The following is an 18,034-nucleotide window of genomic DNA, read 5'->3' on the forward strand; positions in this document are numbered from 1 at the left end:
TTACATCCTCCATCATGTTCCATCACAAGGGATTAGATTTATAGTTCCTGTGCTATACAGCAAGATCTCATTGCTCATCCACTCCAGATGCAAGAGTTTTTATCTACCAACCCCAGACTCTCAATCCATTCCACTCCCTCCCCCTCCCCCTCCCCCTGGCACACATGATCTGTCCTACATGTCCATGATCTTTTCTGTTTTGTAGATAGATCATTTGTGCTGTATTTTAGACTCCACATATAAATGATATCATATGGTATCTGTCTTTCCCTTCCTGACTTACTTCACTCAGTATGAGTTTCTACTTCCATCCCTGTTGCTGCAAATGGCATTATTTTGTACGTTTTTATGGTTGAGTAGTATTCCATTGTATATATGTACCACATCTTCCTAATCCTTTCATCTATCAATGCGCATTTAGGTTGTTTCCATGTCGCGGCTATTGTGAATATGCTGCGATGAGCATACAGGTGCATGTATCTTTTTCAGCAAAATTTTCAGCTGACAAAGTTTAACTCTCCAAAATATATAAACAAGTCGTACAATTCAACAACAAAAAAAAACCCAATGAAAAATGGGCAGATGACCTAAATAGATATTTCAACAAAGAAGACATCCATATGGCCAGCAGGCACATGAAAAATGTTCAACGTCACTAATTATTAGAGAAATGCAAATCAAAACTGCACTGAGGTACCACCTCACACCATTTAGAGTGACCATCATTAGCAAGTCAACAAATAACAAATGGAAATAAGATCTTTAAAATCAAAGTCAATGATAGAAATAGTAACAGAAATAGAAATAAAATGCTAGTAAAATGTCAGTTAGGCATTTTTCCAAAAAAATCTAACTTATTAAATCTTAGAAGTGTTTCTTGGAATAAGGGGTACTGAAGAAGCGGTATACTCAAAATTGAGATGCAGTATCAGAATTTTAAATATTTATAATTGAATGAAGTATTCTGTAATGAAAATATCCATGATCATATGTAGAGTAGAAGTTATCAAGCAGGCACTATGAAAAGTTTTAACATACAAGAAGTGGAAAAAAAATAATGTAATGAATGTATTCCCATCACCCAAATTCAACAGTTTTTAAGATCTTGCCACAGTTTATCTTTTTTCCTTTGTTAAACTATTTATTTATTTTTTCTTGTTAAACTATTTAAAAGTAACTCACAGCTCATTTTACTTTTATGTAATTTGCATCTCCAAAAAATAAACACAATGATGTTATCATATTGATCAAAATTAAAAATAAATCTTCTTTCATTATATACACAATCCATAAATCAAATTTACTGGATTAATTCACCAGTGTCCTTATAGTTGATGTGTTCTAACTAACCCAAACAATTAATCTCTTTAGGTTTTGTTTTTGTTTTTTTTTTTTTTGGCTTTTTGCTATTTCTTTGGGCCGCTCCCCTGGCATATGGAGGTTCCCAGGCTAGGGGTCTAATCGGAGCTGTAGCCACAGCAACGCGGGATCCGAGCCGTGTCCGCAACCTACACCACAGCTCACGGCAACGCCAGATCGTTAACCCACTGAGCAAGGGCAGGGACCGAACCCGCAACCTCATGGTTCCTAGTCAAATTCGTTATCCACTGCGCCACAACGGGAACTCCATCTTTAGGCTATTTTTTTTAATATTATTAAGATCTTACTAGTACAGTATATTTTGTCACAGTTGATGAGTTAAATTGATATAAGATTTTCTTAGTTTTTATCCAATGTCGTTTTTCTGTTCCAGGCACCACATTCCATTTAGTCATCATGTCTCCTTAGGCTCTTGTCTGTGATAGGTTCTCAGATATTACTTGTCTTGGATTGCCTTGATGTATTTGAGGATTACTGGTCATTTTTTTGGTAAAATGTCACAAATTGAGATTTGTCTGATATTTTCGTCTTGATTAAACTAGGGCTATTGATTTTGGATTTAGACTAGGCTTATTGATTTTGAAGTTCATGTTTCTCCACTGTGAAGTTACTATTTTTTTCTTTTTTTCCATATTATAATCTTTGGAAAGAAATCACCATGTGGAGCCAATACTGAAGGAATAGAGGGCTATGTTCCATCTCCTTCATAATTCCATAAATTATTTGAACTCTTCCTGCATGCAAGATTTGCTTGTTTTTCCCCATTTACCTATTCAGTCATTCATTTTTCAATCATATTAATGATGACTTACAGATATTTATTTTATACTTTGCACTATAATCCAATACTACTTTATTTTGTTGCTCGGATTGTGCTAGCTTTGCCAATAGGACATTTTTGGTTGACTCTTGCGTCCCTTTAACAAAGTCTATCTTTTTTTTTCCCCCTCCCACATTTCCTTATTTTCTGGCACTGCAAGATTCTCTAGACATATTACCTGTGTTCCCTCTGCTAACCTAGAACTGGCCATTTCCCCAAGAAGCCCTGGTTTCTTTCACTAGGGAATGCTGTTAGAAACCAAGATCTGGGCTTACGATGTGCTCGTTGCTCCTGGGGTGTCATTGCTTCTAGGCCTTCTTGGCTAACAGGGCACAGACTTATGTGTGTGTGTGTACTGAATATATAAATATTTCTGTATATAACCACATAGATGTCTTTTTTGGTCACGCCCTTTGCATGTGAAAGTTCCTGGGCCAGGAATCAAACCTGCACCACAGCAGCATCCCAAGCCACTGCAGTGACAATGCTGGGTCCTTAACCCGCTGAACCACAAGAGAACTCCCATAAAATACCTTTTCTGAGATACTCATGAGCTCATGAATTCATACCGATGTCTCTAACTTTAATCCATTACCAGATGGACCACTCTAGCCTTCTCCCTTGCTTATCTATAATGCCCCATTTCAACAGTGAGAAATTTGTCTCCTGCCACCTGCCATCTACTTATTAAGTTCAATTTCTGTGTGGGTACTTAGTGATTGTTTTACTTTCCTAGGGCTGCCGTAATAAATTACTGTGAACTTGGTGGCTTAAAACAATAGAAGTTTATCCTCAAGTTCCAGAGGCCAGAATCCAAAATCGAGGAAAAAATACAGAAGAAAAAATAAAAAGCCAAGTAGAGTATATGAGAGATGTAGAATATGGTCAAAGTTTTAGCAGATTATACCTGGAGTCCCAAAAAGAGAGAAGAGAGAAAATAGAAGCAATAATTGAAGAAATAGTTGACAAGGACATTACCAGTCAGAGGTTAGACATCAACAGATGCTCAGCAACCTAAAGCAGAAGAAATACAAATGAAACTGCCTTAGCACATCACAGTCAAGCTGAAAATGAAAGATAAGCAGAAAATCTTAAAAGCAATCAGAAGGAAAAAAAAAGACAACAGAAATTATGAAATGACATTTTTTTAGATGCTGACCAAAGAAACATGCCAATTTAGAATTCTTTTTTTTTTTTTCCTTCGTATTTTTCTGGGGCCACACCCATGGCATATAGAGGTTCCCAGACTAGGGGTCTAATGGGAGCTGTAGCCACCAGCCTACACCAGAGCCACAGCAACACGGGATCTGAGCCATGTCTGAAACCTACACCACAGCTCACAGCAACACAGGATCCCTAACCCACTGAGTGAAGCCAGGGATCAAACCTGCAACCTCATGGTTCCTAGTCAGATTCTTTAACCACTGAGCCACGATGGAGACTCCCCAATTTAGAATTCTAATTCCAGCCAAGATGCTGTAACAGATTTATCTTTTTGCTTCAAACAAAAACTTTAGGCAAAATATATGAAAATAATGGTTCTCTAGCATTGGACATTAGGCAGTATAGCACATTGATTTCTCAGAGGAAGAAAAAAAAAGATAAACCTACAATTTCCCAGCTTACTGGCTGGGGAGAATGTTTCTGGTTGCAGTGCAGGAGGGGAGAAACCAAGCTGACTGGAGCTGGAAGTCTGGGGAGGGCAAGGTGGTCTGAGTTAGAAGGAGAAAGGACAGGAAAGGAGAGAGCTGCATGGAGAGTGCTCTCCAGAGGTCAGCAGTGCCTCTCAAGTCTTCATTTAAATGGTGAACAGGGCATACATGTAAAGTCACTACGTCAAGCTGGGAATAGAGCTCCTTGGAAGTATGAGAGGGAATGGTCCTTTTTCAGAGATTGGAATGGTTGTGTTCCACCAACCATGGTGGAAGACCTTGTAATTCATGGGATATTGGAGAGAATATTCAGAAGAGCTTTGCATAGTAGTGAGGAAAATTGGTCCTAGACTAAAGGCTGCTCTGATCCTTCAATAGGTGAGTGAATAAATGAGCTTGTACATCCGGATAATGGAATACTTTTTTTTTTTTTTTTTTATTGCTGGATGCGGTTTGCTAGTATTTTGTTGAGGATTTTTGCATTGATGTTCATCAGTGAAATTGGCCTGTAGTTTTCTTTTTTTGTGTTATCTTTGGTCAGAAAAAGGAATACTTTTAACACTAAAAAGAAATGAGCTTTCAAGCTATGAAAAGACATGGAACATGGAGGGATCTTAAATGCATATTACTGATTGGCAAAAAGCCAATCTGTAAAGAATATATACTGTATGATTCCAACTATATGACACTGGAAAAGGCAAAACTATGGAGACAGTGAAAAGATCAGTGGTTGCTGAGGGTGGGGAGAAATGATGAATAGGCAGAGCAGAGAGGATTTTTAGGACAGTGGAAAATACTCTGTATGATACCATAACTATGGCTACATGTCATCCTACATTTGTCCAAACCCATAGAACATACAACACCAAGAATGATCCCTGAGGTAAATAATGCTTGGGCAATAAATAATTGGGCAATAATGCTGTGTCACTATGGGCTCATCATTTGTAGCAAATATACCATATGGGGGGGTATGCTGATGATAGAAGCTAGGCAGACTGTAGGGACAGGGATTGTGTGGGAAATCTCTGTACTTTCTTTTAAAGTGAACCTAAAACTGTTCTTTAAAAAATAGTCTTAAAAAAACAGCAGCAACAACAACAAAAAAAAACCCTGTCACCCTAGAATTATAAATTTGATGAAAAAGAGTGGGGGAAAAAATGTAATTGTAATGTATACATGTAAGGATAACCTGACCCCCTTGCTGTACAGTGGGAAAATAAAAAAAATTATAAAAAAAATTTGATGAAAATATCCTTCAAAAGTGGAAGTTAATTGAAAACTTTTTTTAAAAAAAATTTACAACTGCATCCTCAGCACATGGAAGTTCCTAGGGATCAAACTTGAGTTTCTGCAGTGACCTGAACTGCTGCAGTCAGATTCTTAACCCACTGTGCCACAGCAGGAACTCCAAAAACATTTTTAATTAAACAAAAATTGGAAGATTCATGCCCAACAGACCTGTGCTACAAAAAAATACCAAAGATGTTCTTCAGGATGAAGGGAGATGATACCAGGGGAAAACAGATCTTTAGAAGGAATGAGGAGCACCAGAAATGGTAAATATATAGATTAAAATAATAATTTTTTAGATATCCTTTTTTTTTAAATTATGTAAGAGACACCTGACTTGAAATTTTAAAAATGTATTGTAGGGCTTATAACATGGAAGTAAAATTTATGACAGTATAAAGGATGGGAGTTGGGCAAACTTATGCTTTTAAGTTTCTTATGTTACATGTGAAGTGGTAGACTGATAAGATCAAAATATATGTTGTAAACTCTAGAACAGTCATGAAGAAAATTAAGAGATAACTAAAATATAATTAAAGAGATCAAATCAAACACAACAAAAATACACATTTGAACAAAAGATCAGGGTAGGAGGAACAAAGTATTAATGAGACAGAAAAAAGATGATAGACTTAAATTCAACTATATGAGTATTACATTATGTTTAATTGGATTAAACACTAATTAAAATATAAATATTTGTATCTGGATTAAAAAAAACAAGACATCGGGAGTTCCCATTGTGGAAAAGTGGTAGTGAATCTGACCAGTATCCATGAGGTTGCGGGTTCAGTCCCTGGCCTCACTCAGTGTGTTAAGGATCCAGTGTTGCTGTGAGCTGTTGTAGGTCGCAGATGCAGCTCGGATTCCACTTTGCTGTGGCTGTGGTGTAGGCTGGCAGCTGCAGCTCCAATTTGACCCCTACTTTGGGAACTTCCATGTGCTGCACATGCAGCGCTAAAAAAGCAAAAAAAGACATCTGAAAATGGAATTAAAGCAATTTCACTTACAATAGCATTAAAAAGAACAAAATACCAAGGAATAAATTTAACAAAAGAACTGTCAAAATTGTACCCTGAAAACTACAAAACATTGTTGAAAGAAATTAAAGAAGACATGGATAAATGGAAGATAATCTATGTTCATGGATCAGATGACTGAGTATTGTTAAGATGGCACTATTCCCTATGTTGATCTATACATTTAGTGCAGATTCTCAGCTGATATCTTTGAAGAAATAACAAAATAATTATAAAATTCACATCGAAATGCAAGGAATTTCAAATAGCCAAAGCAGTCTTTAAAGAGAAAAACAAAGTTGAAGGATTCACACTTTATGACTTTAAAACATAACTACAGTGCTACAAAAATCAAAATGGTGTGGTACTAGCATAAGGATAGGAATCGAGATAAATGGATTACTCTCAAATTAAGAGTTAAACATAAAACCCTCATACTTAATTTTCAATAAGGGTACCAACACCACCCAATGGGGAAAGAATAGTCTTTTCAACAAATGGCATTGGGACAACTGGATATCTATCTACATGCAAAGGAATGTATTGGAACCCTTATCTCACACCACATGAAGATTCTTTTTTTCTTTTCTTTCTGTTTTTTGGCTGCACCTGTGGCATGTGGAAGCTCCCTGAGCCAGGGATTGAATCTGAGCCACAGCAGCGACCCAAGCCACTGCAGTAACAACGCCAAATCCTTAACCCTTAACACTGCACCACAAGAGAACTCCTGGAAGATTCTTTTTATTGCTGGACACAACATAATGACACCTGGGTAGGTGACAGGCAGAACTCTTTGTTAGAGCTCCAAATGGGAGAAGATTGCAAAGGACACATGGAGTTGTGCTTGGGGATAGGGTAACAGCAAACTGCAGCTGCAGGAGAAAGCTGAGTGGCACAAGTGGAATGGGGTTAGCTAGGTTTCATGGGCTCCCTCTAGATTGGCTAATTTGAATAATTCTATAGGCTCTGGGGCATAGGGATTGTACCAAGTTATCTGGTGCCTGTCTCTTCTGCAATTAAGATGGGCACAGACTGGCCCCAGAATATGAGACCCTGTGAAGGGAAGTATTTGGGGTATGTACTTAATCAGTTGCCCAAGAAGGAAAACTGACCAGCCTTAACCAGGGCCTCAAAACCCCCATAGTTGTATAATACCTTATAAAAATTAACTGAAAATAGATCAAAGATCTAAAGGTGAGAGCTGAAGCTATAAAACTCTTAGGAAGAAAACATAGGTGTACATTTTCATGACCTTGGATTAGGCAGTGGTTTCTTAGATATGACACCAAAGGCACATGATAAACGGAAGGTTCATAAGCTGGGCTTCATCAAAATTAAAAGCTTATGTTAAGGGAGTTGCCATCATGGCTCAGCAGTTAATGAACCCAACTAGTATCCATGAGGATGCAGGTTTGACCCCTGGCCTTTCTCAGTGGATCAAAGATCTGGCATTGCCATGAGGTGTGGTGTAAGTTGCAGATGCAGCTCAGATCCAGTGTTGCTGTGGCTGTGGCATAGGTGGGCAGCAGCAGCTCTGATTTGACCCTTAGCCTGGGAACCTCCATATCCTACAAGTGCAACCCTAAAAAGACAAAAAAAAAACAAACAAACCCCAAAACCACCAAACTTGTATTAACCCACAGAATGGGAGAGAATATTTGCAAATCATGTTTCTGATGAGAGACTTATATCCAGAGTATTAAAAGAACTATTACAACTTGTCTTTGTCCTTAATAATCTTTTGTCTACTTTATCAGATACTGGGAGCTATACATGTTTAATTTGCTTTTTATTTTTCAAGTCAATACTATTAGAGACATTCAGATTCAAGATTGTTTTATTATCTTGGTGGATTGTTTTATTTTTAGGTAGTATCTGTTTTTATTTGTTAGTGTATTTCACCTTAAATCTGTTCTGTCTGATTTAATATTGCTATATCAACTTCCTCTTGGTTAATGTTTTCCTGGTATGTCTTTTACCCATCCCTTTACTCCTTTTTGTATGTGTGGTTTTGTTTAGGTCTCTTCTTAGGAGATATTTATATTCTCCTAAAAAGGAGCATATAGCTAATTTTTTGTTGTTGTTGTTTAGGTTTATCTCTTTCAATCAACAAGTACGTCAAAAATTTTAATGTTCTTGGAGTTCATGCTATGGATTGATGATCAGGCTTGTCTCTCTGGAGGTGGGTTTGATCCCCATCCTGCTGCAGTGGGTTAAGGATCCGGTGTTGCTGCTGCTGTGGTGTAGGTCGCAGCTCTGGCTTGGATTTGATCCCTGATCTGGGAACTTCCATATGCTGCAGATGTGGCCAAAAAAGTAAATAAATAAATAAATAAATAAATAAATAAATATTTTATTATTCTTATAATCACATTTTTTAATTCCTAACTTTAACCTACTAATGTACTTGAAGTTTTCTTTTACTTTTTTTTTTTTGGTTTTTAGTTCCCTCCCCCCTTTTTTGCCTTCTATTGGATTGAAAAACTTTTTTTTTTACATTCTTTCTTCCTCTATTTTAGAGATAATAAATTTTAGTTCTGTTTGTTTAGCAGTTCACCTTAATTCTTTCAACTTACAGAAAACTTCAAACACAAAGACAATAATACAATGAACCTAATGACCTAATGTACATTAAATGTACCTAAATCCAATTTCAACTTTTTTTTGGTTTTTTTTGGCCACACTTGTGGTATGTGGACATTCCTGGGCCAGGGACTGAACCCACGCCACCGTAATGCCAGATCCTTAACCCACTGTGCCACCAGGGAACTCCTTAACTGTTATAATATTCATGGACAATCTTATTCCATATATATTCCCTCCATCACATTATCACATTTCCCTCTTCCTATGTTAATTTGAAGCCATTTCTAGACATTATGTAGTTTCATTCATAAGTATATTAGTTGTGTGTATTGATTGCATGTTTTATATATACAAAATTATAATGGCATCTGAAATGAAATTAATGGTAATCCTCTAATATCATGAAATATCTAGTAGATATTCAAACTTGTTCTTCTATAACTCTTTTTTTTTCTTTTTTGTCTTTTTAGCACCACACCCATGGCATATGGAAGTTCCCAGGCTAAGGGTTGAATCAGAGCTGCAGATGCTGGCCTATACCGCAGTTCATGTTACACCAGATACTCAACCCACTGAGTGGGTCCATGGATTGAATCCATGTCCTCACGGATATTAGTTGGGTTCATTACCACTGAGCCACAGGGGGAACTCCCTGTAACTATTTGTGTGTCGGTTTGAATTAAAACCCCAATAATCTGCACACATGGCCATTGGTTATTATATCTGCTTTGAGCCTTTTTGTTGTTATACAGGTGTGTGTGTGTGTGTGTGTGTGTGTGAGAGAGAGAGAGAGAGAGAGAAAGAGAGAGAGAGAGAGAAAGCAGGGGTCTTGAATGATAACTTAGATAGTTTACGATTCTAGATTTACATAATTTTACCTCAGTAATCTGACATTATTCCTTCCTCTTCTGGTCTCTGTTCTACTAGTAAGAATTTGCTGTCAGTTCAATTTGTATGTGATTGTTGTTTTTCTCTGAATATCTTAGGATATTCTCTGTATCTTTTTTTTTTTTTTGGCTTTTTAAGGCTGTACCCTTGGCATATGGAGATTGCCAGGCTAGGGGTCTAATCAGAGCTACAGCTGCTGGCCTCTGCCACAGCCACAGCAACACCAGATCTGAGTCAACTCTGCAACCTACACCACAGCTCATGGCAACAACAGATCCTTAACCAACTGAGTGAGGCCAGGGATCGAACCTGCAACTCACAGTTCCTAGTTGAATTAGTTTCTGCTGCGCCATGACAGGAACTCCCAAGATATTCTCTGTATCATTGATGTTATTCAGTTTCTCTGTTATCTGTATAGGTATTGGTTTATCTTTATTTATCCTGCTGTGTTCTCAAGTGCACTTTTCATTTGAGGACTCATGTCTTTCTTCAGTTATGGAAAATTATTAGTTATCTTTTCAAATATTGCTGTCATCCATCTGGTCTCTTTTTCTTCAGCCAGTTTTTTTAGAATGTCTAAATCTGTCCTCCATATCTTTTAATTTTGCTTTAATATATTTTTATCTATCTTCACCAGTCCTGCTATGTGCACATGCCCTCAGGTGCCAATGGATCTTGTCAATGAACACTCACCAAACTCTTTTGTTCAGTAGGGGACACCAGGGAAGGACAATGTATCATTTAACCATTGAGAAGAGGCCAGGTTTTACTTCTTATCACCTGAATGTTGATTAGTAGGGGAATGATTCGCTCACCCTTTGTATTTTTATAACATAATTATTTAGGACACCATGTAATTGGTTAAAAGTTGTTGATCTGTATGCACTGGCATAGGAAAATTGCTAAGGTATATTAACTAAAAAAGAAAATAATGGGAGTTCCTGTCATGGCTCAGTGGTTAATGAATCTGACTCTTACCCATGAGGATGTGGGTTCGATCCCTGGCCTTGCTCAGTGGGTTAAGGTTCGAGCATTGCCATGAGCTATGGTGTAGGTTGCAGATGCGGCTGGGATCACATGTTGCTGTGGCTGTGGTGTAGGCCAGTGGCTATGGCTCTGATTGGACTCCTAGCCTGGGAACCTCCATATGCTGCAGTTGCCCCCTTAAAAGACAAAAGACAAAAAAAATTAAAAAATTAAAAAAGCAAATTGTACATATAGAAGAAAAACAAATAATGCATCCGAAAGATACCTATGCACACACATGTACACACACAGTATATATGTTTGTGTGCATATATGTATATATGTGTGTTTATATATATATATATAAAGTGTGTGTGTGTATATATATATGTAAACTTTAATTGATATACATATTAGACTGCAGAGTTTAGAGCCATCTCTCAAGTTTAGGGAACATGCAGTCTTCCAGAAGACCACCCTCACTTGATACCATTTTTATATTTAGGGGTTTCCAGTCACCCTCATACTCAGTAACTCCCTAGAAATGCTTGCAGAGCTTACTGAAAACTGTTATATTCATGCTTATGATTCATTACAGGGAAATGATACAGACCCGAGTCAGACAAAGGAAGAAACTCAGGGCAGTGTCTGGGAGGGCTCTCCTGCAGAGCTCCCATTGTCCTCAGGACACAGATCGCCCTGGCACTGATGTGTGACAGTGTGCCTCAGTATTACCAACTAAAGAGTCTCACACACACTCCAGTGCTGAATTTCCTTGGGGCTTTCCTACTCAGGCATGATTGGTTGGTTGGTTAGTTGGTTGCCCACCTAGTTGAACTCAGTCTCTAGATACTGTGTGACCCACAGCTCCCACCTTAAATCACATGGTTTCTAGCATGGCCAACTTCTACCCTAAGACTGTGGTGGCCAGCTCTACTTTCAGATTCAGTTTGGTCAACTTCTACCCCAAAGTCACTCCTATCAGGTTATGTAGGTTATCTCCCAGAAGTCAAGGCCAGACCTCTCCTAGACAGGACCAGATGCTTTATTATTACATACATGTGCAAGGATTATAACTATATTTTGAGATTTGAAAGAGCATATGTCAAAGTGAGGATAGTAGTTAGCTCTGTAGCAGGAGGTGATATTAGTGTTAGTCAAGGGGTATTTGACTACAAGCTCTGTTTAAAGTTTCATGTACTGTATAATTTTTGAATTATTTTGAAATGGAAAGACTGAATTTATCCTAACTTTGGGAAAATGGAAAAAGAAGTCAAATTCAGTAGAATGAAAATTCATTATATTTAGATACAAAAAGGGAAGCTATCAGGAATCCTGTTTTGAAAAAGAGGAGACTAGACCAGCTATTTCAAGATGGCACGAAATGACCATGGTCATAGTTTGGGCATAACCTTGATATAGCTGTCGGGTTTAAAAAGAAACATTACCAGGAATGTAGAATGTACTGTGTTTAAAGAAATTATGGTAACATTTAGTATCCTCTCATGTGGTCAGTTGTTTGACCAGTTTTAGAGTCCACTATGTAATCCTTGGCTCTTTGAAAGTAAAATTGTATAAATATAAACATTTGTTAAATCTATATTTGGGTACATGTGTGTTATTCTCTCAGGTTTTTTTTTTTTTTTTTTTCCTTTTCAGGGCTGCACTGGCAGCATATGTAAGTTGCCAGGCTAGGGGTCGAATCGGAGCCACAGCTGCCGGCCTACACCACAGCCACAGCAACAGCAATGCCAGATCCTTAATCCACTGAGCAAGGCCAGTGATCGAACCCGCATCCTCATGGATACTAGTTGGTTTCTTAATCAACTGAGCCATAGCAGGAGCGCCTCTCTCTGGGTTTTTTAAGTTGTTTATAATACTATTAGATCATTAAACTCCAGGGCGATTTATGACTGCCTAGGAATATGGGGATTCTTACTATCTCTTTCTATCCACTTACTGGGTTCCTAGTCCAAGACAGAGGAGAATCACTCTTCTATCAAGTATATAGAAACACATTTTCTCCTTTCTAGACTGCTAATAAGTGTGAAGAAAATAGAAATGGGGTGTTCCCATTGTGGCTCAGCAGAAACAAATCTGACTAATATCCATGAGAACGCAGGTTTGATCCCTGGCCTCTCTCAGTGGGTTAAGGATCTGGCATTGACTTGAGCTGTGGTGTAGGTCCAAGATGTGGCTCAGGTCTGGCGTTGCTGTGGCTGTGGTGTTGGATGCAGCTCTGATTTGACCCTTATCCTGGGAACTTCCATATGCCATGGGTGTGGCCCTACAAAGACAAAAAATAAGTAAATTAAATTAATTAAATTAAAAAAAGAAAAAAGAAAATAGAAATGGTTTTGAAGAGTGTTGCAAAATTATAAATAATTTGGATTTTTTTTAGAATGGAGAAGAACATTTTGGTGACAGTGTAGTAGTGATTTTCACATATATAAAGTTTTAATTTCAAAAGCAATAGACAGTTTGGTAGGTGGGGGACAGTTTGGTAGTTTAGCAATCAGGGAAGCACTTATGTTTGTTGAATACCTTCTGTAAACTGTGCTGAGAGCTTCTTATCTGTTACCTCAATCTTGTGGCCATTTATATTGCGCGCCTCATCTCCTCATAAATGAGAAACCCAAGGCTCTTAGGAAGAATAATTTGTGCGGGACCACCAGTGGTACTGAATGTGTTGTGAAGTGTAGCACATTATTTAATTTGTAAGGAGAAATGTTTACTCATGTTTACTCATGGTGAAAATTCTTCAGCATCTTCGTTGCTCACCTAGGAAATTTTAGCAACTTCCTTTCCTTCTCTAGAAGTATTAAGCTTATTTTTGTGATGGTTTAAAAATGGTTCTTCCCTGAAGTTCTCCTGTGGTACAGTGGGTTAAGGATCTGGCATTGTCACTGCAACAGCTTGGGTTGATGCTGTGGCACGGGTTTGATCCCTAGCCCAGGAACTTCCACATGTCTTTGGTGCAGCCAAAAAAGTAAATAAATGAAAAGAATGGTTCTCCCAAAAGGCAAAGGAGATAGACACATGAACTCCCAGAGTTTCCTCTAAGTCTTATAATACTCTAATTTGTATTTTTATGATCTCAAGTGCATTCTTATTTTTTTTCCTTTTCTCAAGGTGGATAATATAAATGCAGCTATGATGGATTTGAAAGAGAAGAAGATTCGTATTCTAAGTGAAGAGCCCAAAATAGGAGCACATGGAAAACCAGTGATTTTTCTCCATCCTAATGACTGCGGTGGAGTCCTTGTGGAACTGGAGCAAGCATGATTTCTGTTCTCAGGAAATTAATTGCCCTGAAAAAGCCTTATCAAAGTGGACTTCAGCATTGAGTCCTTCACTGCTTCTATCACTTAAAGTTTCAAAATTAAAAAGTAAATTACAGAAAGAAATTTTTAAAATCGTATGTATATGCATACACATACACACAAAATATTTGCTAATTACTTTGGATTTTTTCCTGATTTGGAGAAAACTTTGATTACTAAATACTTAGGGAATATTATTAAAATCATATTCATAGAAATAAATTATTCCCATTCTAAAATGGAGTAATTGCATACAGTGTGTTAGCTCCGTGGAAGGGTGTGCGTGTGTGTGTGTGTGTGTGTATGAGGATGGATACACAAAAGACACCTGACAGCTGTGTGCCTGCATATCTGGGACAAAGTCATTCCAAAGGATGTTATGGAGAGTTTTTTAGAGCAAACTGTTTAATGTCAAGGAGTTTTGTTTTTTTTTTTATACTTTTTTTTATTTTCCCACTGTACAGCAAGGGGGTCAGGTTATCCTTACATGTATACATTACAATTACATTTTTTCCCCCACCCTTTGTTCTGTTGCAACATGAGTATCTAGACAAAGTTCTCAATGCTATTCAGCAGGATCTCCTTGTAAATCTATTCTAAGTTGTGTCTGATAAGCCCAAGCTCCCGATCCCTCCCACTCCCTCCCCCTCCCATCAGGCAGCCACAAGTCTCTTCTCCAAGTCCATGATTTTCTTTTCTGAGGAGATGTTCATTTGTGCTGGATATTAGATTCCAGTTATAAGTGATATCATCTGGTATTTGTCTTTGTCTTTCTGGCTCATTTCACTCAGGATGAGATTCTCTAGCTCCATCCATGTTGCTGCAAATGGCATTATGTCATTCTTTTTTATGGCTGAGTAGTATTCCATTGTGTATATATACCACCTCTTCCGAATCCAATCCTCTGTCGATGGACATTTGGGTTGTTTCCATGTCCTGGCTATTGTGAATAGTGCTGCAATGAACATGCGGGTGCATGTGTCTCTTTTAAGTAGAGTTTTGTCTGGATATATGCCCAAGAGTGGGATTGCGGGGTCATATGGAAGTTCTATGTATAGATTTCTAAGGTATCTCCAAACTGTTCTCCATAGTGGCTGTACCAGTTGACATTCCCACCAACAGTGCAGGAGGGTTCCCTTTTCTCCACAGCCCCTCCAGCACTTGTTATTTGTGGATTTATTAATGATGGCCATTCTGACTGGTGTGAGGTGATATCTCATGGTAGTTTTGATTTGCATTTCTCTTATAACCAGCGATGTTGAGCATTTTTTCATGTGTTTGTTGGCCATCTGTATATCTTCTTTGGAGAAATGTCTATTTAATGTCAAGGAGTTTTGACCTCACAATGTTTGTTGTTCTGGAACAGCTCATGTTCACAAGTTCCTTACAGGGCAGTATTTTGAGTGCTAGTGCTAAATGAGTGAATTGGAAGTTTTGTGGAAAACTAGTTGGTTTATAGATAGATGAATTATTTCTTGGGTCAGTAGACATGGAAAGGGCAGTGAATCTGTGGAGTTACCTGTCAGCTGCTATGATACCACAGCAGGTCCTAAAGGAATAGACAAAATGAATAGAAACTCATTGACAAGAAATTTATGGTCCAATTGGGAAAACTACTTCATGACATAAATGTACTTGTAAAACAACATGAATGAGTTGGAAAGGAAAGGAACATAGATATCAGAGAATATGCTAGAGGCACATCAGGTTTTCAGTCAGACTCCCCCCACCCCAAGGAGAAACGTGCATCCAGTGAATTTCAGGGATCACAAATGGTTGGATGGAATGCACAGTGTACGGGAAAGTGGTTAGTCTTCTGTTGAATAAGTGGTGCTGGGAAAACTGGACAGCCACATGGAAAAGAATGAAATGAGAACACTCCCTAACACCATACACAAAAATAAACTCAAAGTGGATTAAAGACCTAGATAGAAGACCAGATACTATAAAACTCTTAGAGGAAAACATAGGCCAAACACTCTTCAACATAAAGGACAGCAACATCTTCTCAGATCCGCCTCTTAGAGTAACAACAATAAAAACAAAAGATAAACAAATGGGACTTAATTAAACTTAAAAGTTTCTGCACAGCAAAGAAAACCCTAAACAAAACGAAAAGACAACCTACAGAATGGGAGAAAATCTTTGCAAATGAAGTGACTGACAAGGGATTAATCTCCAAAATTTATAAACACCTACAGCTCAATACCAAAGAAACAACCCCATCAAAAAATGGACAGAAGACAATTCTCCAAAGAAGACATACAGATGGCCAAAAAACACATGAAAAGATGTTCATCACCACTCATTATTAGAGAAATGCACATCAAAACCACTGTGAAGTACCACCTTACACCAGCCAGAAAGGCCATCATAGAAAAGTCTACAAACAATAAGTTCTAGAGAGGGTGTGGAGAAAAAGGAACCCTTTTATACTGTTGGTGGGAATGTAAATTGGTACAACCACTGTGGCAAACAGTATGGAGATTCCTCAGAAAACTAAAAATAGAACTACCATTTGATCCAGCAATCCCACTCCTGGGCATCTATCTAGAGAAAACCATGACTTGCAAAGGCACATGTACTCTGATGTTCATTGCAGCACTATTTTCAACAGCTAAGACATGGAAACAACCTAAATGTCCATCGACAGAGGAGTGGATCAAGAAGAGGTGGTACATATACATGATGGAATATTACTCAGCCATTAAAAGGAACGAAATACCGGAATTTTTAGCAACTTGGATGGGCCTAGAAATTATCATGCTAAGTGAAGTCAGTCAGACAATGAGACACCAACATCAAATGGTATCACTTACATGTGGAATCTAAAACAAGGACAGAATGAACTTCTTTGCAGAGCAGATACTGACCAGACTTTGAAAAACTTATGGTTTCCAAAGGAGACAGGTTGGGGTTTGGGGGGATGCACTGAGGGTTTGGGATGGAAATGCTGTAAAATTTGGTTGTGATGATTGTTGTACAACTATAAATGTAATAACATTCATTAATTAAAAAAAAGGAAAGTGGTTAGTCTTAAATTCATGGATGACTGGATATTGAGTAAATGAGTAGGTTTGTGCACATTAGGCTTGTTATGGAAGACAGGTACAATGTCTAGTTATACTTGTCATTTAAAAGTTAAAATCAAATATTATGACATATTTGATGTTCTCAGTATTTGTGGAAGTAGTATTTAAGACGTCTGTATCACAGGGAGGCAGGGATAAAGGGACTTAAGTAGTGTTTAAGTATCAACATTCCACTTAAAGAGATAAATGCTAATTCCAGTAGACTGGGAAACTTCATATGTGTATTGTAGTCCCTAGAGTTACCATTGAAAATGTTACATAGAGAGATACACTCATAAATGTAGATAACTTGGAATGAAATTCTGAAGAATATCCAAATAACCCATTTGAAAACAGATAAGGGAAAACAGTAAAAAAAAATAAAAAATAAAAATGAAATGACAGATTTATATCCTAACATATCAGTAATTACATTAAATGTTAAGTAATAGTAACATTTAAAAAGTGTAAGACTATATAAAATATGTTTTGTGATCATGACTAAATCAAACTAGAAATCAATAAAGATAACAGGAAAATGTCCAAAAACTTGTAAATTAAACAGCATGCTTCTAAATAATCCATGTGTCAAAGAGGAGGTTTCAAAGGAAGTAAAACACTGAGCTGAATGAAAATGCATGATCTTTTTAGTAAAATATGCTTTGTGAATTTAATACATAATTAACAAAGTTCATATACAGAATAAAATGTGGTGGCAATCTATGCAAAATATTACGTGCTGTCAATAGTATTGACAGCATTCTAGTATCTCTTCACCGTTTTCTCCCTAATAGAGTTCTGTTAGGTATCAACGCTTAGTCACTCCCCACACAGATAAAGCCTCAGGTAAAGTCCCAAAGTTGGACTTAAATTCCATCCCACTCACCAATGATGGGTTCACAACGTGTCATCTGTATCTGGACAGAGAGCATGGATAAAGGTTTCCAAGAGGCTTCTGGAAACGTTCTCTCCCATTTGTCAGAGCCAATAAGAAGTCAGGCCTTCTGTCCAGATGTGAACAAGCAAACAGGTAGTT

General features: G+C 37.6%; 1 protein-coding gene across 1 annotated transcript in view; it reads left to right on the plus strand.

Annotated features, from left to right (window-relative positions):
- Positions 1-14,011, plus strand: part of MCEE (methylmalonyl-CoA epimerase) — a 32,548-nt gene extending 18,537 nt beyond the window's left edge. The window contains exon 3 of the mRNA XM_047766880.1: positions 13,737-14,011. Within this exon, the coding sequence (XP_047622836.1) occupies positions 13,737-13,889 (153 nt within the window). The 3' untranslated portion in view covers positions 13,890-14,011. The remainder of the gene's footprint in view (positions 1-13,736) is intronic.
- Positions 14,012-18,034: the final 4,023 nt, after the last annotated feature.

The sequence above is a fragment of the Phacochoerus africanus genome, chromosome 2 (assembly GCF_016906955.1).
Source record: "Phacochoerus africanus isolate WHEZ1 chromosome 2, ROS_Pafr_v1, whole genome shotgun sequence".
In the NCBI taxonomy this organism is placed as follows: Eukaryota; Metazoa; Chordata; class Mammalia; order Artiodactyla; family Suidae; genus Phacochoerus; species Phacochoerus africanus.